The 22399-nt window shown below is 56.1% G+C and overlaps 1 protein-coding gene across 10 annotated transcripts in view; it reads left to right on the forward strand.

Moving 5' to 3' along the window:
* The window catches only part of SS18L1 (SS18L1 subunit of BAF chromatin remodeling complex), a 39849-nt gene that overhangs the window by 8231 nt on the left and 9219 nt on the right, over positions 1–22399 (forward strand). For 3 of the 10 annotated variants that reach the window (XR_003720207.2, XM_015148655.3, XM_015148654.3), the window contains exons 2-9: positions 5887–5963; positions 7651–7735; positions 9029–9173; positions 10359–10538; positions 11954–12118; positions 12607–12708; positions 13841–13933; positions 21702–21821. Coding sequence is in view for 8 of the 10 variants with exons in the window: in XM_015148655.3 (XP_015004141.2) it covers positions 5887–5963; positions 7651–7735; positions 9029–9173; positions 10359–10538; positions 11954–12118; positions 12607–12708; positions 13841–13933; positions 21702–21821 (967 nt within the window). In the remaining 2 variants the exon portion in view is untranslated. Of the gene's footprint in view, positions 1–5782; positions 5964–7003; positions 7096–7650; positions 8522–9028; positions 9174–10358; positions 10539–11953; positions 12119–12606; positions 12709–13840; positions 13934–21701; positions 21822–22399 lie in introns of those variants that run through there. The other 7 variants (XR_013400105.1, XM_077952135.1, XM_077952136.1 and 4 more) reach the window with 6 other exon arrangements.

The raw sequence follows: 22399 nt of genomic DNA on the forward strand, positions 1-22399 counted from the left end.
GAGGAGACTCAGGTGGGCCCATCACCAGCCCTGGCAACCCCAGACTCACTTCAGGCCTCTTTAAGGTCATTTTGCAGATGATACCGTGAGTAAATGCTTGTTTTAGAGATTTTCATAAACACAGACATGTAAGAAACTAGAGATCGACAAGCTCCAGAGCGGGGGCCGCAGCTGCCTGTCAGTGCATTTTTCTCCTGTCGGGGTCTTTTGCTTGGATTTTGTGCTCACCAAAGCCACGTGGGCACATGAGGAGTCAAGACGTGCCATGGGCGTGTATGTTCGCTGTTCTCTCACACGGCTATGAAGAAAACCTGAGACTGGCTAATTTATGAAGGAAAGAGGCTTAATTAACTCACAGTTCCGCCGGGCTGGGGAGGCCTCAGGAAACTTACAATCATGGCAGAAGGGGAAGCAAGGCACCTTCTTCACAAGGCGGCAGGAAGGAGAAATGCAAGCAGGGGAAATGCCAGGCGCTTGTAAAACCAACAGATCTCGTGCGAACTCACTCACCATCACGAGAACTGCATGGGGGAAGCGGCTCCCATCCATCCAATTGCTTCCCACCGGGTTCCTCCCACGACACGTGGGGCTCGTGGGAACTACAGTTCAAGATGAGATTTGGGTGGGGACACAGCCAGACCGGACCAGGGTGTGAGTAACCTGAGGAGTAATGCCTCCTGCCTCCCAGAAGCACCCTCTTGCCCTTCTCAAGGCCAAACCAAGTGGCCACTTTGGAACGGGTTTAGGGCTGGTGACCGGGGAGAACAGGTCACCAGGTAAGGTCTGCCCTCCCTGCTGCACACCTGCGCTTCCCACTCATACCCGTCAGAGTGGCTTTCTCTGGGGTTGGATCTGCCTCTGCTGTTGACGGGTGATGACAGACACCTTGCTCACTGCTGAACCACGCAGGATCGTGTGACTGCTTTTCCTACCTGGCTTTTGTTTTCCCTGGAGTTGTTGATTGTTTTCCTTTTTGATCACTTGTCACTAGTGTATCTCCTCCTTCGCTCAGGTATTCTGGGTTTCAGTCTCGGGGCTGCTCTCCGTGGGCCTCCCACCGTTGGCCAAATTCCTTTAGCTTCTCTTGGGTTGGGTCTTGGATCTTCTCCTGGGATTTGCTCCCTTGGTTTTGGGAGGGAGGCGCATCATTTTATGGCCTCCTGAGAACAGGTGTTTGGGATGTGCCCCTTTAAACAGAATTCCCGTACTCCCCTCATCTGACTGCCCGCATGTTAACGCCCCCTCATTTGCTGTCCCCTCCCTCTTCTGTCCTGTGGACACGTTACTTTTGCCCTGACAATTTGAGAATGAGTTGTAGACTTGGTGCCCCTTTACTCCCAAATACTTGAGCGTGACTTTGCTGCCAACATGGACATGATACTGTACAAAGATTGAAATGGGGGAGCTGATGTGGCAGCAGCGCGGCCGTCTGCTCCGACTCACTCTGACTTCCCTGTTGTCCTGGTAATGGCCTTTGTAGAACATCCTTAAGGATTATTGGAAGGACCCCGGGACCATGTCTGTTGAGTATCTCCTGGTTGAGAACCACTCGTCCATCTTCCTTATCTTTGATGACTGGCAGTTTTCGAAGAATGCCAGCCAGTCATCGAGTGCCCTTGGTTTGGGTACAGGGTACGTTTTCCTAACTTGCGGGTCTGAAAGTGCGTCTGTTCTCCCTTCATTCCTGGTTGGGGTCTCGGCTGACGATTTCTGTGCAGAAGCCTCCCTCAGGATCAGACCATAGCCCTTCTGGAAGCCTCCGTGGTGAGTTCATCTCTCCCTCAGAGCCTCCCTCAGGCCAGGCCATCAGCCCCCCCCCGAGGTCATGACCCCTCAGGGGGTGTATGGAGCACAGCTCCTCCGGAAGTCTCCTTGGGATTGTCACCCCCTGTGGGCCCACATAGGAGGCTCCATGCCCTCAGAATTCACTGTCCTTCACGTGGAACCTGGTTTTTCTCTCCTGTCATGTTTAGGATCTTTCTTTGTCCCTGGTCTTTTTTGGCAGACTGGTCACCTGAGAGCCCTTCCGATGGGGAAATGCGTCCTTCAGCTCTGATTGAAGGATTGGGGGGTGATTTCCTCGCTGCTCCTATCTCTGGGGCTCCTGGAGGGCCGCGCTGGTCCACTCCTCTCTTCGCAATCTTTCTGTTTTCTCCTCGGTCGATCCGTCCTGCTTTTCGGGACTCTTCTTCAACTTCATATTCTGCTCCTCTGTTGAGCTGTGTTATGGCTAACAGGTTTTCACCTCCAGAGCTCTGCCCTCTGTTGTTTCTAACCAGCATCATCTTTTGTGAGGCTCCAGTAACCTGCATCACTGCACCAGCTGTCTTCGTGAGGATATTAATAATAGGTTTTGTTGGATTTTTTAAAAAAAATTTCAGGCCGGGCACAATGGTTCATGCACTTGGGGAGGCCAAGGCGGGTGGATCACTTGAACCTAGGAGTTCGAGACCAGCCTGAGGCAACACAGGGAGACCCTGTCTCTACCCCAAAAAAAAAAAAAAAAAAAAGCATTTAGCCAGGCATGGTGGCACACACCTGTATTCCCAGCTACTCGGGAGGCTGAGGTAGGAGGATCACTTGAGCCTGGGAGGTGGAGGTTGCAGGGAGCCAAGATCACACCACTGTATTCCAGCCTGGGTGACAGAGCGAGACCCTGTCTCAGAAGAAAAGCAATAGAAAAAAGTTTCCGTCTTGCATAACCTTCGTCTCTGGATTTTGGCCTCTGTGGCTGGTTTTAGCCTTTGTCTTTCAAATGGCACTGTTGTGGCTTCTGGGGATTGGAGGCCGGAGCGCCGCCTGCTGTGCTCAGGCAGGCGTGTGGTCGGTCTGTGGTTCGCTCTGAGGTGCACATTCCCTTCAGTGCCCGGTGTCTTTCCTCCAGGCTGGTCACTTTCCTGGAGACGCCCCCCTCATCCAGTCCCATCTCCTACCAGCAGATCCTGGACGACCCTGAAAGGTGCCGGAATCTTAACATTCCTGAGCCTTGTGGGGCTTCGCAGCACAGTGTGGCTCAGGCCAGGCGCCCTGGGGGCACTGATCTGGTTATCACTCATCCATGTGCTCTTCAGCTTCAAACTCCTGTGGCTGCCGTCTTGTGCCCTCCCCTTTCTGTCCGTAGAAGGCCATACCTGTTCCATCCTCAGTTGCCGGCCGGGGCGTGGGGCTTGGGGCGTCCAGTCTGCCACCTTTTGTTCCACCTGTCCTGCCCTTTTAGAAATAGGTATGTGTGTAACATATGTGAGAAAGTTCTCTGTATCCAGTTTTTTAAAAACGCACACCAGTACTGTGTTTTGTTGTGCGTGCATAAACTCCGCGGCACTGCCCTGGCCAGTGCACAACCGCGGGGCTCTGCTTAATGAAGTCGGCGGCTTGTGCCCCCCCGGCCCATCCCGGCCCCGTGCTGGGAGTGATGCTGAAACGCCGGCCGTGTCTAGTTCGTGTCTCTGGAGACAATCTCTGCCTGGGGGTTAGGAGTCGAGAAGGGGAAGCACTTAAAGGGAAAGCAAGAAAGCCCATAGTTGTCCCCTTCCTTCAGTTCATCTGGAGGCAGAGCCATCTGGAATGCCAGTGCCTGGCAGGTGAACTCACCCTCATCTGCCCACAGGTTAGCCTGACCCGCAGCGCCCCCTGGCGGCGCCCCTGTCTCAGGACGGCTCCTCGGCCCCATTGGGCTCAGCTGAGTGCAGGCCACCTTGTCCCCAGCAGGGAGAAAAGTGATAAAGAGTGGAAAGGGGGAAGGTATAACTTAAAGAAAAAATAGAGCAGGATAAACCAACTCTGAAGTTGTGGAGACGGGCGGAGGAGGAAGCTGAGTCGAGGGCAGTCACTTAGCTGGGGCTGTGGGCCCGGGCTCTGCTCTGCTAGGTGGCCTGGCTGGGCTCTCTCCGCCCTGGACTCCCTCTGCCTGTGGATGGGTTTGGGCCCCAAGGTCAGACTGCAGTTAAAGGGGCCACGTGGCAGGGTGGAGGCACAGCTGGGTGGCCCCAGGTCCCCAGGCAGGCAGGTGAGCTCCTCCTCCCCTTGCCCTAGGGGTCCCCTGCTCCAGGGCCTGTTGAGCTCCTGCTGGGAGCAGCCTCACAGGGCTGAGATGACCCAGCACGCTGTGGTGGAGCGAAAAGGCACGGCTTCTTCCTTGCGTGCTAGCCTCTGAGCAAAGGCCTTTTTATGGAAAGCAGCAGGTGTGGTGGGCTCAGTCCTGTGCTTCCCTGCAGGTGGAGGCGGCTGGTCACAGGGCGGGTGTCCCCTCTTTTCAGTCTCCTCCCACGCCCCCTCTCTCCTCTTTCACCTCCTGTTGGGTCTCCATGGGCCACCCAGTGCTGCCCCCAGGTGGACACCTTGGAAGAGCCGGCTCTTTTGTGCCTGCTCCCCATGGCCCGTGGGCATCCTGTGTGGTGTGTGCAGGATGCCACCTGGCCCCAGTCCCTGTTCCTCTGCTGCCACCCACCCCTCCCCACTCCTCCCAACCACCAGACTCAGCACATCCTGAGCACGTGCAGGTGTGTGGACACAAGGCCTTGGGCCGCTTGATTTGGGAGTGCTCCAGAACCCCCTGGGGCCACACGAGCACGTTCGGGAGGCCCTTTGGGAAGGAAACCTGGGGAATCTGTGGGCCCAGCCCCTTGCTGCTCAGGTGCGGCCAGGCACACGGGTCACCAGGTCACAGACAGGCTGAGCCCCTGCATCTGACAGGTTCCTGGCAGTGCCCATCTTGAATGTGGAGCGTGCTTGGCAGAGTGTGTGCCTGGCTGTCCCTGAACCAGAAGCCTCCATTTTGCCAGTTCTAGGAGCACGTGGTGCCTGCACAGAGACCCCGGCCCAGCTCTGGGAGGCCCACATCTGGCCGTTCACCTGAGTCACTTGAGACTGGTTTAATCTGGGTTTGGAGTCATGACCCTGTCTGTGCACACACACTTTATGTGTAAGATACAGAAGGTTCAAGACGGGACTGGCCTTCCCTGTGTGGCCTGTGGGCCCGTCCTGCTGTTCTGCTGCGTTTCAGCACTCCAGGGGTGAGGGCTGCGGGTCGCCAGCCCCAGGTCCAGGTCATGCCCGGTTCCGCAGTCTCACCCACCTTTCCTGCCCCCACACCGGCCTGTGTTGTGTGTGGTTTCTTCTACCCGTAGTGCTGTCCCTGCCCCTTCCAGACCCTTTCCTTCCCTTCCCCACCGCGGTTGGTGGCAGCCCCTGCAGGAAGTCTTGATGCCCCCCACCTAGGAGTGCCCTGGACCCCTGCTGATCCTGATCCTGAGGGGGGCAGCTACCTGTGTCCCACCCTGTGTGGTTGTGATTTGAGGCTGTCCCCTCCAGCTGGGGGCTCCAGGGCCTCTTGTGGGGTGCCCACGGGGTCCTGACATCCTTGCTGTCGACTTGGCTGACCCTTGCTGCACAGATGCTCTGCAGTCAAGGGCCCTGGAAGCTGGAGGGTCCTTCAGGGTGGGGGCTGCTGGAGGCACGGGGCCTCCATGTTTTCATCTGTGGGCTGAGATGGCCCTGCCGCTTACTGGCGAAGTCCTTAGCACAGGGATGTGTGAGTGTTTGGTCTGTGGTGGCTGAGGCCATGCATGGAACGACAGCTTCATGTACAGAATGGGCGTAGCATCCCAGATCTGGAAATTTGAAGTGCTCCAAAATCTAGAACTTTTTGAGCGCCAATATGAGGCTCAAAGGAAACGCTCATCGGAGCATTTCAAGTTTTCGGATTTGGGATGCCAAACCGGTGGGTCTAAAACAGATACCTCCAAATCTGGAAAAATCTGAAATGTGACACGTTTCACGTAAGGGCCACTCAACCTATATGAAAACTAGATGCGTAGCGGTGGCGGTTCATCCCGAGGGCCAGCGGCAGCCCCGCGTCGGCAGCGCCCGCTCACGCTCTCTCCGCAGATGCTGGACGAGAACCACCACCTGATCCAGTGCATCCTGGAGTACCAGAGCAAGGGCAAGACAGCCGAGTGCACGCAGTGAGTGCCGCCCGCCGTCCGCGGAACACTCTGGGGGTCATGCAGACTCTAAGCATGGAGGCCAGATATGTCCCGAGAGCCCCCCAGTGCGCAGGTCAGATATGTCCCGAGAGCCCCCCAATGCGGAGGCCAGATATGTCCCGAGAGCCCCCCAGTGCGGAGGTCAGATACGTCCCGAGAGTCCCCAGCATGGAGGCCAGATAAGTCCCGAGAGTCCCCAGCACGGAGGCCAGATATGTCCCGAGAGCCCCCCAGTGCGGAGGCCAGATAAGTCCCGAGAGTCCCCCAGTGCGGAGGCCAGATACGTCCCGAGAGTCCCCAGCATGGAGGTCAGATACGTCCCGAGAGTCCCCAGCACGGAGGCCAGATAAGTCCCCAGAGCCCCCCAGTGCGGAGGCCAGATAAGTCCCGAGAGTCCCCAGCACGGAGGTCAGATACGTCCCGAGAGTCCCCAGCACGGAGGCCAGATAAGTCCCCAGAGCCCCCCAGTGCGGAGGCCAGATAAGTCCCGAGAGTCCCCAGCACGGAGGCCAGATACGTCCCGAGAGCCCCCCAGCATGGAGGCCAGATACGTCCCGAGAGTCCCCAGCATGGAGGCCAGATATGTCCCGAGAGTCCCCCAGCACGGAGGCCAGATACGTCCCGAGAGTCCCCAGCATGGAGGTCAGATACATCCCGAGAGTCCCCCAGCACGGAGGTCAGATACGTCCCCAGAGCCCCCCGGTGCGGAGGTCAGATACGTCCTGAGAGTCCCCAGCATGGAGGTCAGTACGTCCCGAGAGTCCCCAGCATGGAGGTCAGATACGTCCCCAGAGCCCCCCGGTGCGGAGGTCAGATACGTCCCCAGAGCCCCCCGGTGCGGAGGTCAGATACGTCCCGAGAGTCCCCAGCACAGCTGCGAAGCGTTGCTGCCAGAACTGGGGTAGTTCCGAGGGAGGCGGGAGGAAAGAGCAGTGTGGGGAGGCCCGGGCCAGCCTCTGTGGGCAGCTCTACGGCCGGGAGACAGCACCTCCTCCAGGTGGGACCTCCTGTGACCCTAGGGCCTGACACAGAGGAGGGGTGTATGGCCAGTCTGCCACCCTCCAAGCGGCTGTCCGAGTGGCCATCAGGCTGACCTGGAGGCGGGAAGTAGGTGAATGGCCTCAGACACCCCTGGGTGTGAGTGGGGTGAGGGGACTGGGGCCCCACTGGTGTGAGGTGTACGAGGGGCCTTCCCTGGCAGAACTGTGCTTCCCCATTTCTTTCCAGGGCTTTCTCAGGGTCGCTGACTCTATGGAGTCTGCCCACTGCCTGGTTCAGCTGGACAAGGGCTCTGTCCCTCTGTCACCTTCAGGCCCCTGCCTCCTCGTGGCCTCCCCCATTTCCATTCTCTGAGCAGACCAGTGCCAGCTCCCCGTTAGCTGCTGCCTTAGAGTCTTTCCAGAGGTTTTGGTGTGGGATGGGAGCCTGCTCAGGGTTTGGGGTAGAGGCTGCCCTGCCGTCCCCACCTAGACCCCAGCACCCCGCCACCTGCCTGTGTCCAGCTGGGCAACCAGCTGGCCTGTCCCTGGGTGTCGTCTGGAGTCCGTGTCCTCATGAGGTTTGGTTGGTTGTCAGACTGTGGTGTTCACACTTTACTTCTGCCTTGGATCCACCTGGGGACTCCGTGGTCCCGTCCTCCTGCCTCACGCATGCCCGTCTCTTGCAGGTACCAGCAAATCCTGCACCGGAACCTGGTGTACCTGGCCACGATCGCAGACTCCAACCAGAACATGCAGTCCCTGCTTCCTGCCGTGAGTACCCGCTGGGGTGGTCCCCTTTACCCAGCAAGGACCCCGACACTGCCTAAAATCGGGAGTTGTGGGCATGTCACCTCAGGTAACAGAGATGACTCAGAGAAACCAAAAATACCACTAGAGTCACCAGAAATGGGAGTGTGGGCGGTGGTGACCAACCCTTCCTGACAGACTGGGGGTAACGACGGCGTCTGAGGTGGCCGGGTCGGAACTGTGGTTCAGCCTCTGTATGTATTGAAGGGAGGGAAGTCCCGGAAGAACCACTGTAGGAACAGCCGCAGCTCTCGGGTCGGGGGTGGGGAGAGATGGGATGGGGGCCCCTGCGTCTCCCTGGAACCTCTCCGGATGCTTTGAGCAGTTGTGAACCATGCACATGCGCTGCTGTGGGTGAAAACAGAACTTAAAAGAAAACGTGCCCAGCACAGTAAATTCTCCCAATGATAGTTCAAATATTTTATTTTGTTTGATTTTTTAAAAATGCATTTTTCCAAAATTAAATTGTCACCGGGAGTGCCGTATCTCCTAGCGACCCTTAGTCCTCGGCAAGCGATGATGTAAATGCCAGGATGCATTTCGTGAGTAAAAATGTTAAACCCACCTCCATTGACCTGTCACATTGCAGTTCTTCACCCTGCAGACACCCGCAGGTCCTGGTGGAAATTTCCTTTTTTTGGCCAGCTGTAGACAGCGTGTGTGTGCATACCTCCAGAGCTGCTGTTTGACCTTGATCTGGGAGAGTGCTGAGGGTCACTGCACACTCCCTTCCGTGTGGTGTGATCCAAGGTGGGCATGGGGTGGGGGGAGTGAGGGGACGGGGCACACGCAGCAGGAGCACGGGAAACAGGAGAGGGATCCCGCCTGTGCCAAGGCCCTTGGCTTGGAGGGGTCGTGGACGGGGAGCACAGAGGCGCCGGCCAGCTGCGCCTGAGAAGGACAGGGTGCATTGGGTTGGACAGGGGAAGGGGTTCCCTGCTGTCCCAGGAGAAGGAGGTCCAGCTTTTCAAACCCAGGCATGTGTGGATGAACTCGATACTAGCAGAGTTCCGAACGCTCACCCAGACACTCACTATGCCGTCTCCGTCTGGGCCTGGTGCTCGGAGGTCACCTGGCTGTTGGGCCTGGTGCTCTGCGGTCACCTGGCTGTGACAATGGCTGTTGATTACGAACATGGACCAGGTGGCCATGACATGTGGCAGCACATCTCAGGCGCCCTCTCATCCCTGGCCTGGCTTGTGGAGGTCGCTCTCCGTGAATTAACCGTTTTCCCTGGAAACTTCCTGTTGCCTGCAGCCGCCCACGCAGAACATGAACCTGGGCCCTGGAGCCCTGACTCAGAGTGGCTCCAGCCAGGGCCTGCACTCCCAGGGCAGCCTGAGTGACGCCATCAGCACGGGCCTGCCACCCTCCTCCCTCCTGCAGGGCCAGATTGGCAACGGTGAGTGCGGCGGGGGAGGAGGGCATTCCTGGTCACAAGGCCACCAAGGCAGCCCTTGGGCAGGCAGCTGCCATGGTGGGGCACCCCACCCGTCACAGGGCTGGGCATGGGGACCCACTCTTCCTGGGGTAGCCACAGGTCAGCTGCCATCGCCCAGGCTCAGGGCCGCAGCGAGCTTGCCATGTGGCTGGGATGAGCCCTTGCTCCAGATCGCCTGCTCTTTCTGACACTGTCATACTCCATTCATTTCAAATGCAAGTTGCCAGGTTCCAGGTGGATTGTGTAATAACAATGGAATGCTCCTGTCTTTGAATTAAGAAGCATGAGTAACGTTTGGAGACTATTAATAGTAATATAACAGGCCGGGCATGGTGGCTCAGACCTTTAATCCCAACCCTCTGTAAGTCCTAAACCAGCAGATTGCTTGAGGCCAGGAATTTGAGACCAGCCTGGGCAATATGGCAAAACCTCGTCTCTGTAAAAAATAAAAATATTAGCTGGGTGTGATGGTGCCCACGCGTGGTCCAAACTGCTTAATACTTGGGAGGCTGAGGAGGGGGAGTCACTTGAGCTTGGGAGGGTGAGGCTGAAGTGAGCCGTGTTCATGCCACTGCCCTGCAGCCTGGGTGACAGAGCCGGACCCTGTCTCAGAAAATAACAAAATAACAACAAATAAACAGTGCATGCTGTACATTGCTAGCATGTATGCTGCTTTTTTTTCTTTCTTTTTTTTTTTTTTTTTGTTTTGAGACAGAGTCTCGCTCTAGTCGGCCAGGCTAGAGTGCAATGGGCATGATCTTGGCTCTCTGCAACCTTCGCCTTCTGGGTTAAAGCAATTCTCCTGCCTCAGCCTCCTGAGTAGCTGGAATTATAGGCACCTGCCACCACACCTGGCTAATTTTTTTGTATTTTCAGTAGAGACGGGGTTTCACCATGTTGTCCAGGCTGGTTTCGAACTCTTGACCTCAGGTGATCCACCCACCTCAGCCTCCCAGACTGCTGGGATTTCAGGCATGAGCCACTGCACCAGGCCACTTATTTCTTTTTTAGTCACTTAATCATTAATAGTGATGTTGATAGAATCTCTTCCCAAAATCATTTGAAGGGAAATTGGGGCATCTTCACCTTCAGAAGTGGTGACCTGGCTCCCCAGCGCCTGACACCACTCCCTGCTCCCCCTGCCAGGGCCGAGCCATGTGTCCATGCAGCAGACGGCGCCTAACACGCTACCCACCACCTCCATGAGCATCTCGGGGCCTGGCTACAGCCACGCGGGGCCCGCCTCACAGGGCGTCCCCATGCAGGGGCAAGGCACCATCGGCAACTACGTGTCTCGGACCAACATCAACATGCAGTCCAACCCAGGTACCTCCTCTGCCTCTGCAACCCCGGGGGGCCTGGGCCTGCCTCCAAGACCCTTGACACATGCATGTTGGATATGTGTCCCTGGGGAGCTGCCCTCTTGCTGGGTGCTGCGGGAGAGGGGCCCGTGAATCAGGGCTGGCCGCCGCCTCTGAGAGCTTCCGGAGGGATGGGCACCAGTGGGTGCACAGCCAACCCCTCCTGTCCCCCAGCTTTGCGAAGGGTTGGAGTGTTTCCCATGGAGTCTCAGGGAATGCTTCAGGGAGCGGGGGCCACTGGCCTTGGGTCTGGACAGAGCACTGGGCTCTCAGAGGTGGGGGTAGAGTTGTTCCCCAGGGAGGGAACAGCCTGGCTAGAGGCACCTCAGTGGAGAAGACAAGGGGCCAGAAGCGCTGGGCCAGAGGCCCCAGCCTTTCTGCAGGGCAGCAGGAGCCCGAGAATGGGGCCATCCGCCATGGTGGCCACGTGTGGTGTTGGGCAGTTGAGAAGCAGCAGGTCCCCATCACGTTCCATGAGCATCGGCCCCGGTCGCGTTTCGTGGGCGTCGGTCCTGGTTGAGTTTCTTGAGTGTTGGAGACACATGGACTTCAGAGGCTTACTGCCAAAAAAGGGTGCCGAGGACCTCCTTAGGATTTTCTCACAATAACTGAGTATTAAGCGTTTGTCTTGGACATACTGACTCAAATAAAATGCACGATTAAAATGGATTTCACCTGTTTGTTTTTACTTTTTTGATGTGGTTACTAGAAACTTTAAAAAGTGTGGCTCGTGTCATTTCTGTTGGATGGCGCTTCGCTAGGGGCTTCTGAGCAGGGGACGTGTACGACAGGCCAGCGTGAAGGGCCGCGAGGTTGCACAGGTGCTAATGAGGGGACAGTGTGATCCCTGAGGCCAGCTCAAGGGACCAGGGAGAACAGGACTAGGGAGGGGACAGTGTGACCCCTGAGGCCAGCTCAAGGGACCAGGGAGAACAGGACTAGGGAGGGGACAGTATGACCCCTGAGGCCAGCTCAAGGGACCAGGGAGAACAGGACTAGGGAGGGGACAGTGTGACCCCTGAGGCCAGCTCAAGGGACTGGGGAGAACAGGACTCGAGCCACGGCGCAAGTGGGGTTGTCACGGGAGCTGTGTGTCCGAGGAGAGGTGGAAAGGTGGTGGTTGGCTGTGGAAGCCACTGGATCTTCCTGCCCAGGGGCTCTCCCTGTTTTCTGCACGTCGGCACATTTTCAAATAGTCGGTGTAAGCAGCGGGTCTGAGCATGCAGGGCGTCAGTGCAGGCCTTTCAGGGGAGGGTGGCGTTCTCGTGCGGAGCACAGGAAAATAACGAGGAACCTGCCTGGGCGCAGGAGGTAGTTGGGTGTGGGAGGGAGGGAGGGAGGCTTCCCGGGGTGATGTGGGGCCTCTGTCCTGTCGTGCAGTCTCCATGATGCAGCAGCAGGCGGCCACGTCGCACTACAGCTCGGCTCAGGGCGGCAGCCAGCACTACCAGGGCCAGTCGTCCATCGCCATGATGGGGCAGGGCAGCCAGGGGAGCAGCATGATGGGGCAGCGGCCTATGGCGCCCTACCGGCCCTCCCAGCAAGGTAACGCCCGGCCAGGCCAGGTCTCGGGCACGGCTGACCGCCCCGGGTGGTGAAGTGCCAGGCTGTGTGCTTGTCTGTGGGGAGCCTGGGGGAGTGAGGCTTGGGGCCTTGGTGTGGACACTGGGGGTGCGGGCTGGGGTGTGGCCCGCGGAGGGTCTGCTGTCCCCGAGGAGTCAGGGTTGGGGGCAGGGGCGGCAGTTGTCATTAAGAGTGTCACAGGCCGGGCTCATGCCTGTAGTCCCAGCACTTTGAGAGGCCGAGGTGGGCAGATCACCTGAGGCCAGGTGTTCGAGACCAACCTGGCCACATGGTGAAACCTTGTCTCTACTAAAAATACAAAAAATAAGTTGGATACGGTGACAGCGTGGGGTGTTCTCCTGGGGTGGGTGAGGCCGCTTAGCGAGGCCTTGGCTTCCCCAGCGAGCGAGGAGGTCCTCCAAGGGAGGAGGGTGCGGCCCGCACTGGTGCTGAATGTGGTTCCCCTGCAGGCTCTTCCCAGCAGTACCTGGGCCAGGAGGAGTACTATGGCGAGCAGTACAGCCACAGCCAGGGCGCCGCAGAGCCCATGGGCCAGCAGTACTACCCCGACGGTGAGCACTGGCGGCAGCCTGACCCCGCCCAGGACAGCAAAGCAGCTGCAGGGGCGAGGAGGGCAAGGAGGGTGTGGCCACTGCAGTGCGTCCCCAGTCGTTCCAGCTCAGGCTTGGGCTACAGGCAGAGCGGCCAGATGCCCTGCAGGAGTGAGGCAGGGGACGGGGTGAGCTGGACTGGCGGGGTGCCTGGCCTCTGCAGAGAGAAGCTGAGGCACACACCACTGCACTCGCCTCCACGCGGCCTCGCCTCCTCTTCCTGAAAGGATGTGGGAGTTGGAGGCGGAGAGTTGCAGCCCCCAGCCGTAGATAGGAGGAAATGTTCAAGAAGAAGCCTCCCGGCTTCCCAGAGAATGCCCTGAAGGTGACGGCTCCACCTGCAGCACCCCCTCCTGCCCCTTCTCATCTCTGCATTTTACCTTCGTCGCCTTTCAGCCTTTCCATAGCCCAGGGCTTGTGGAGGGGATGCTGAAAGTGGCTTGGTGAGCACAGTGGTTCACACCTGTCATTCTGGCACTTTGGGAGGCTGAGGCAGGGGGATCGCTTCGGCCCAGGAGGCAGAAGCTGCATTGAGCCATGATTGCGCCACTGCACGCCGGCCTTGGTGACAGAGCAAGACCCTGTCTCTAAAGTGAAAATAACAATAAAATAAAGTGGTCTTAAAGGCTGGGTTGATCCCTGGGAGGCATCCAGGCAGGGAGCTGGCCTCAGCCAGCAAGGGGCAGGTGCGCAGGCAGGTGGGCAGGTGGCAGCAGGGCAAGCCACCTTGCAACGAAGGCCTCGGTGAGGGTTGGACACCCCTGTCTGCGTCCTCCCAGGAGCTAGCAGCGGGGAGGAGAGGGCGGTCGGGTCACTAGCGTGGCCGTGTGGTGGGCACTGAGAGCGCTGATCCTCTGCATAAATCCCCAGGTAGCTTCACAGTCGCCCCGAGAAGGAGGCATTCATGTCTGTGTTTTAGTGAGGAGGCCGAGGCTCAGGAGGTTGGGGCATGGTCTGGGGGGACACGGGTCCTGCTGGCCCTGGGTACCTCCCTGGCCCAACAGCATCTCCCCAGCCTGGGTCTCAGTTGCCTCTTCCGGGACCTGTGCAGTGCGCAGCTTCTGCTGACTGTCGCCGTCTCCGCTTCACACAGGCCACGGCGATTATGCCTACCAGCAGTCATCCTACACGGAGCAGAGCTACGACCGGTCATTCGAGGAGTCCACACAGCACTACTACGAGGGGGGTAAGGAGCACAGCCGCGTGCTGGGCTCGAGCGTAAGCGCCACATGCAGCAGAGTTAAGAGGCTGCACCCTTAGGAGCACGCAGTGCCTGTCTTCATTCAGTGAGTCTCTTAAATCCAGCACAGTGCATGGGACGGGAGACAGTGTTCTGGGAACTGGAGATTCAGACTGTGTCGGGAGCCCCGCTTGCCTTATGTGTGTGTTCGTGAGACAGGAAAGGATTCAGCTGGCCATGCTGGGGTTGGGGGCACAGACTCTGTTATTGGGTCCGGCCAGGGAGCGTGGGGCCTGCGAGCCACTCTCAGGGCTTCCTCAGCCAGAGGCCAGCAGTGGCTGCGTTGGGTGTGGCCTTGCGTTTCTTCAGACACCTGCAGGCCAGGAAACAACATCTGTGGCTTGGGGCTTGCTGCCCTTCGTGGCAGTCCTGGGCAGTGCTGCGCTGGGGGCCGTGTCTCGGGTGGACTTGCCTCGTTCTGAGGTGTCTGTGCCTCCACCCTGGCTGCCCTGAAACCCCAATAGAACATCCCAGAATATGGAGTTGGGAAGAGGTACACACAGCCAGTTCCAACCCCATCCCCGGGATCAAGGTGGCCCCCAGAGAAGAGTTGATGATCGCCTGTGGGATTGCACGACCTCGTCTGGGAGGGAAGGTGGGCCTGCAGCGACTGGGGAGAGGTGCCTCGTGTCTGCTCACACTGACCGGCAGGCAGCAGTGGCTGAGGCCTTCCCACTGCAGGGCTGCAATTTAGCAAGAGGTAACAGTGTCAGTGAGGCTTCACCAGGTACACAAAGCAGGCGGGCTCTAAACACTACAGATTTCCTTGTTTGGGTTACTTCTTAAAGATTTAGATGTGTAAAAGTTTTGCTTCTGAGCTTACACGTCTCAGCCTGCTGTGAAGAAATAAAGCACACAAGTGTAGGCACATATAGAAACATCACGGTGTGCGCTACGATTGCCTACATTTAAATGTCAGTTATACCTTCATAAACCTGGGGGAAACAAGAAGTACATGAATACGTAATGAAAGTTTAAAAGAAGAAAGCCTGGATGCAGTGACTCATGCCTGTAATCCCAGCACTTTGGGAGGCCAAGGCAGGTGGATCACTTGAGGCCAGGAATTTGAGACCAGCCTGACCAACATGGCGAAACCCCCTCTCTACTAAAAAATACAAATATTAGCTGGCCGTGTGGCGGTGCACGACTGTGGTCCCAGTTACTCAGGTGGAGGTGGGAGAATCGCTTAAACCTGGGAGGCAGAGGTTGCAGTGAGCCGAGATCGCGCCACTGCATTCCAGCCTCGCAACAGAATAAGACTCCGCCACTGAAAAAAAAAATTGGCTGGGTGCATTGGCTTACACCTGTAATCCCAGCACTTTGGGAAGCCGAGGTGGGCGGATCACCTGAGGTCAGGAGTTTGAGACCAGCTTGGCCAACACGGTGAAACCCCGTCTCTACTAAAAATACAAAAATTAGTTGGACATGGTAGCATGTGCCTGTAATCCCAGCTGCTCGGGAGGCTGAGGCAGAAGAATCACTTAAACCCAGGAGGTGTAGGTTGCAGTGAGTCGAGATCACGCCACTGCACTCCAGCCTGGGCAACAAGAGTGAAACTCTGTCTAAAAAACAATAAAAATAAAAATAAAGAAATGGCCAGGCATGGTGGCTTATGCCTGTAATCCCAGCCCTTTGGGAGGCCAGTGCAGGAAGATTGCTTGAGCTCAGGAGTTTGAGGCCAGCATGGGCAACATGGCAAAACTCTGTCTCTCCCAAAAAAAAAAAAAAAAAAAGCCAGGCGTGGTGGTGGATACCTGTAATCCCAGCTACTCAGGAGGCTGAGGTGGGAGAATCGCTTGAAAGAGGCAGAGGTTGCAGTGAGTTGAGATTGTGCCATAGCACTGCAGCCTAGGTGACTGAGCCAGACCCTGTCTCAAAAAAAAAATGCCAAGAGGCTATCTTCTGGCATATTGGCTGCAGTGGTGCCTCCATAAGCCCTGGGAGCCGGCAGGATCTCTGCCATCATGGGCCTGGCCCTGTCCCTTCCAGCTGGGGCACAGGGTTCAGCCTTGTCCATGGCGAGGCGTCCACATGCATCTGCCCAAGGCTGACATACTTTATCCCAAAAACAAACGCAGGATGTGCTGCTCAGCCTTTTAATGTCTGATGTAGCTTTTTTTTTTTTTTTTTTTTTTAAAGAGACAGGGTCTTGCCCTGTCACCTAGGCTGAAGTGCAGTGGCGTGATCGTGGCACACTGCAGCCTTGAAATCCCAGGCTCAGGTGATCCTCCTGCTTCAGCCTCTTGAATTGCTGGGAGTACAGGCATGCACCACCAGGCCTGGCTTTTTTTTTTTTTTTTTTTTTGTAGAGATAAGGTCTCGCCATGTTGCCCAGGCTGGTTTTGAACTCCTGGGCTCAAGTGCCATCTCATCCTCCTGCAGTGGGGGGCTCCAGGTGTGCACCATCGTGCCCGGCTGATACGTACTTCTGTAGCTTGTCGTGGGTTACATACTCTTGCCTTCCATCATTGATGAGAAATTTGCAGGCCGGGCGCGGTGGCTCAAGCCTGTAATCCCAGCACTTTGGGAGGCCGAGACGGGCGGATCACGAGGTCAGGAGATCGAGACCATCCTGGCTAACACGGTGAAACCCCGTCTCTACTAAAAAAAATACAAAAAACTAGCCGGGCGAGGTGGCGGGCGCCTGTAGTCCCAGCTACTCGGGAGGCTGAGGCAGGAGAATGGCGTAAACCCGGGAGGTGGAGCTTGCAGTGAGCTGAGATCCGGCCACTGCACTCCAGCCTGGGCGACAGAGTAGACTCCGTCTCAAAAAAAAAAAAAAAAAGAGAAATTTGCTAAAAAGCTTAGTAACCTCTTAAGACCAGTAAGACAGACGGCGTGGTTTCCTCCTTGATTTAGAAGCATTTTATTCCATCTGCTTGTTAATTCGACTCTGACACGAGGAGTGTGTAGTCTGTAGGTGACACTTTACCATACAGCAGGTGGTACTATGAAGTCTTGCAGGGCTGAGAGGCCTGGGGGTGCTTTGCTTTGAAGAAACTGGTGGACATGTCATAGCCACCTTCAAACACAATTGTGGCCCATGGTGCAGTGGAGAGGCTGGGGGGGACGTTAGGAGGAATGGGTCAAAGGCACCATAAAGAATTTTCCAGGCTGGGTACAGTGGCTCCCACCTGTGATCCCAGCATCAGGCTGGGTGTGGTGGCTCCCATGTGTGATCCCAGCATTGTGGGGGCCAGGGCAGAGGATCACGTGAGCCTGAGAAGTTGAGACCAGCCTAGGCAACATAGTAAGACCCCCTCTCTACTAAAAATCAAAAACATTAGCCAGGTGTGGTGGCATGTGCCTGTTGTCCCAGCTACTTGGGAGTCTGAGGCAGGAGCATAGCTTGAGCCCGGGAGGTCAAGGCTGCAGTTAACTATGATCACACCACTGCGCTCCAGCCTTGGCAACAGAATAAAAAGAATTTTCCAACTTTGAGTCATCCCACAGCAGGATGAGTGGGACAGGCTGGTGCTGGAATTGTTCCTAGTGGTGGCATCAGTTAGGAGCCTGCAGAATCTGATAAAACGAGAGGGTGCTCATGCCCTGGGCACCAGTAATAGGAGGGGACCAGAGTGGGGCCGACCAAACCGGGAGGGGACAGCAGAGGCCACGGGGTCACTCATGCTGGGCAGGAGCATTGGGATGTGGTGCTCGGTGGGGGAGGAGCCAGGGGAGGGGTGCAAGTGCCACACTTGTATCACAGTGAGGTTTGCAGTGGATCAGACTGGACAGAGCCCAGCCCCTCGCGACCTGGCATCTGGGCGTCATTGCCGCTAGGAGAGACCGCCCATGAGCTGCAAAAGCCAGGTATGGAGCTGGGTGTGTGGGATGTGCCTCTGTGAAAATGCAGGCAAGATGGGACAGTACCTTTGCACACACGCACACTCACACCATCAGCCAATGGGCAAACACCAACACAACCAACAGAAATGCTTATGGGTAGGAGATGGGGTTCGGGCTCAGGCAGTCCAGAGCAGGGGTGGAAGCGGCCACCTTCCCAGAACCTCTTGAAGGTGTAGGTCTGTCTCTGTTTACCTTTGAATCATGTAGATGTATTGGCAGCTTCAGAAGTTAAATTAAACATCAGTGGGGCTGGGCACAGTGGCTCAGGCCTATCATCTCAGTGCTTTGGGTGGCTGAGGTGGGTGGATCACTTGAGGTCAGGAGTTCAAGACCAGCCTGGCCAACATTGTAAAACCCCGTCTCTACCAAAAATACAAAAATTAGCGGGGCATGGTGGCACATGTCTGTAATTCCAGCTACTTGCGAGGCTGAGGCACGAGAATCACTTGAACCCAGGAGGCAGAGGTTGCAGTGAGCCAAGATGACGCAACTGCACTCTAGCCTGGGGCAGCAGAGCGAGACTCCATCTCAAAAAAGGAACCTCATTGGCTGTCACAGAAACTGAAAGGACCTCACTTTAGGGCTGTCCACACCATCCACGCCTCCTGGAGTCGCGAGCATGGCTGGCGTGTCATGTGCATTTCTCAGCTCTTGCCAGGTGGTGACCAGCGTGTCCCAGGAGTGGACAACAGGGTGGTGTGGCCGGGGTCTGCGGGACACATCTTCCCCAGGCAGCGCTCGGGCCTCCTCGGCTGCATCCTCGTGTGGATCACTGTGTTTTTATGTGACACGGCTTTGAGCGTCGTTCACTTGTTTCTCGTGGCTGATTGCTCCTTCTGAGCAAGCAGAGGGTGTGCTCTGGCCTCTTGTTTCACAGATGCGCCGCGCTGCCCAGCACCTTCTCACAGGCACCCTGCAGAATGCCAGAGGGTTCTTAGAATAGAGAAAGAAAAGAGCCAGGCGCGGTGGCTCACGCCTATAATCCCAGCACTTTGGGAGGCCGAGGTGGGCAGATGACAAGGTCAGGAGATCAAGACCATCCTGGCTAACATGGTGAAACCCTGTCTCTACTAAAAATACAAAAAAATTAGCCGGGCGTGGTAGTGGGCGCCTGCAGTCCCAGCTACTCGGAGACTGAGGCAGAAGAATGGCGTGAACCCCGGAGGCGGAGCTTGCATTGAGCCGAGATCGCTCCACTGCACTCCAGCCTGGGTGACAGAGTGAGACTCTGTCTCGAAAAGAAAAAGAACCCTGGAGTACTTGCTGGTTGTGGAGGAAGGCCCCACATCTGCTCGCCCCGTTGCCTGGGCTCCCCACCGGCCCTGCAGATGTCATGAAACACGTCTGAAAACAGCGAAGGCCTTTTCTACAGAAGTTGTGCCCCCTTTCCCTGTAGAGTTATCTCAGCAGCCCCCTTTCTTTGGGGATAGGGCGGCTGCTGCCAGTTCACACTAGATCACTTGAGCACCCTCTGGGGTGTGAGAGCCAGGCCTGGTCCCTGTGTGCTGGGGCTGGGTGTTCTGAGCTGGCACTCATACTGCTGCTGCATACCTGCTGTGTGCCAGGGCAAAGCTGGCCCGTGTCCTACAAACTGACTCCTTTATTTATTTATTTATTTATTTATTTATGAGACGGAGTCTCTATCGCCCAGGAGTGCAGTGGCGCGATCTCCGCTCACTGCAACGTCCTCCTCCTGGGTTCACACCATTCTCCTGCCTCAGCCTCCGGAGTAGCTGGGACTACAGGCGCCCACCACCATGCCTGGCTAATTTTTTGTATTTTTAGTAGAAACGGGGTTTCACCATGTTAGCCAGGATGGTCTCGATCTCCTGACCTTGTGAACCGCCCACCTCGGCCTCCCAAAGTGCTGGGATTACAGGCGTGAGCCGCCACGCCCGGCCAAAAACTGGCTCCTTTATTATGTAAAGAATAAAGTGGGCTATCAAACATGAGAATATGCAGGCTGACCCTGACACCCTTGAAAGCCCACCCACCATGTCTCAGATGGCTTTCATGGGGGCAGGATAAAGGACAGTGGCCTTAAGCCTTCTCCCGTGATGGTGACAGCTCATTTGCCAGCTGTTGCTGGAACTGCCCCTGGATTTTGAGGAAGGCGTGGAAGTTCAGGACTCAAGATATTTCCTGGATAGAGAATAACTGGAGCCGGGCGCGGTGGCTCAAGCCTGTAATCCCAGCACTTTGGGAGGCCGAGACGGGTGGATCACGAGGTTAGGAGATCGAGACCATCCTGGCTAACACGGTGAAACCCCGTCTCTACTAAAAAATACAAAAAACTAGCCGGGCGAGGTGGTGGGCGCCTGTAGTCCCAGCTACTTGGGAGGCTGAGGCAGGAGAATGGTGTGAACCTGGGAGGCGGAGCTTGCAGTGAGCTGAGATCCGGCCACTGCACTCCAGCCTGGGCGACAGAGCGAGACTCCGTCTCAAAAAAAAAAGAGAATAACTGGAAAGGCTCAAGTAAGTTTTTCCAAAGCTCTCGCATTAGGAGGAGTTCAGCCTGGAATAAGAGCATGTGTGTGTTTTGTCATCCCATCTAACTACAGATTGAATTACCCTGATAGGTTTTTAAGCCATTCCAATGTGCATTATCTCAATAAAGCTGTTATTTAAAAAAATACTAGATTGCAGTTTTAAAATACTTACATTTTACAGCTTCTAAAAAAGGAAAGTTATTTCCAACCAGAAAAGTGAAGTAGAAAAATGAATTCTTTGCATGGAGCATGGTGATTTATGCCTGTAATCCCAGCACTTTGGGAGGCCGAGGCAAGCAGATCACAAGGTCAGGAGATCGAGACCATCCTGGCTAACACGGTGAAACCCTATCTCTACTAAAAATACAAAAAAATTAGCCTGGCGTTGTGGCGAGGCATTGTGGGTGGTGGTGGGGGCCTGTAGTCTCAGCTACTTGGGAGCCTGAGGCAGGAGAATGGCGCAAACCTGGGAGGTGGAGCTTGCACTGAGCCGAGATCGCGCCACTGCACTCCAGCCTGGGCGACCGAGCGAGACTCCGTCTCAAAAAAAGAAAGGTTATCTGGGCACACTGGCACACACTGTAGTTCTAGCTATTTGGGAGACTGAAGTGAGGGGAGCACTTGAGCCAGGGAGATGGAGGCTGCAGTGAGCTCTGATTACACCACTGCACTCCAGCCTGGGTGCCAGAGGGAGGCCCTGTCTCTGAAAAAAAAAAAAGAAAAAAAAAATTGTATGTGCAGAGACCCTATCCAAATAAGGTCCCGTTCACAGGTGCTTGAGTTAGGACTTAAGCATCTCTGTGGGGAGCAGTTTGACCTGCGGCACTGGCGTTCATCTCTGTCTTAGTCGTCGTATTAGCCGTTTTGTTTCTTAGCTTTCCATTTGTATTTCTATAAGACAAGAAAAATGGGCCGGGCGCGGTGGCTCACGCCTGTAATCCCAGCACTTTGGGAGGCCGAGGCGAGCAGATCATGAGGTCAGGAGATCAAGACCATCCTGGCTAACATGGTGAAACCCTGTCTCTACTAAAAATACAAAAAAATTAGCCAGGCGTGGCAGCGGGCGCCTGTAGTCCCAGTGACTCGGGAGTCTGAGGCAGGAGAATGGCATGAACCCGGGAGGCGGAGCTTGCAGTGAGCCGGGATCGCGCCACTGCACTCCAGCCTGGGCGACAGAACAAGACTCCATCTCAAAAAAAAAAAAAAAAAAAACAGAAAAAGTGTAATATAGTATTTGAAACGTTGTGAAAAAATAAACATGTCGAAGCAATGGATTTGGTTTTGGGATTCCAAAGTTACCGTGTCGTGAGTGGGCCTCAGAATGAGCCCCCTTAGCCCAGGTGGAAAGTCATTTCCGTGTCTCCTCCTCCCTCCAGGAAACTCCCAGTACAGCCAGCAGCAGGCTGGGTACCAGCAGGGCGCCGCGCAGCAGCAGACCTACTCCCAGCAGCAGTACCCCAGCCAGCAGAGCTACCCCGGGCAGCAGCAGGGCTACGGTAAGAGGGGAGCACATTCCTCGGGGCCCACCAGCGCCCACCCCTGCTGCACATGGGTACGTGCACAGTGACCCTGGTGTGCAGGCAGAAGTGTGATAAACTTATTTTGGATACTTCTAGGTTTCCAGAAAAGTTGGAAACATACATGCATGTAGACCTGAAACATCTTATTTTAACTTGAACATAAATTCATTGCCCACGTGGCCTGTGACGGTTGCCAGTGTCCCATCTGTCTGCCACCTGCACGCCTCATGCCCAGCTTCGACCTCTTTGACAGAGCAGGTCAAAGCCTGTGGGTCTCAGCCTTCACTGCAGCTTAGAATCACCCAGGAAACTTCTGACAAATAAGTTCTGGGCTGCCCCAGGTCTTTTGTTGGAGCAAAATCTCAGTTCTCAGGATGAGCTACACACACATGGTTTCTTATGAGGCTCGTGCCTGATTCTGCTGTGCTTGTTCAGCCCTTTACAGCCATTACAATAAATAGTATAAAAATCACTTGAGGAGGCTGGGCACGGTGGCTCACGCCTGTAATCCCAGCGCTTTGGGAGGCCGAGGTGATTGGATGACCTGAGGTCAG

Source organism: Macaca mulatta, chromosome 10 (assembly GCF_049350105.2).
Source record: "Macaca mulatta isolate MMU2019108-1 chromosome 10, T2T-MMU8v2.0, whole genome shotgun sequence".
NCBI lineage: Eukaryota > Metazoa > Chordata > Mammalia > Primates > Cercopithecidae > Macaca > Macaca mulatta.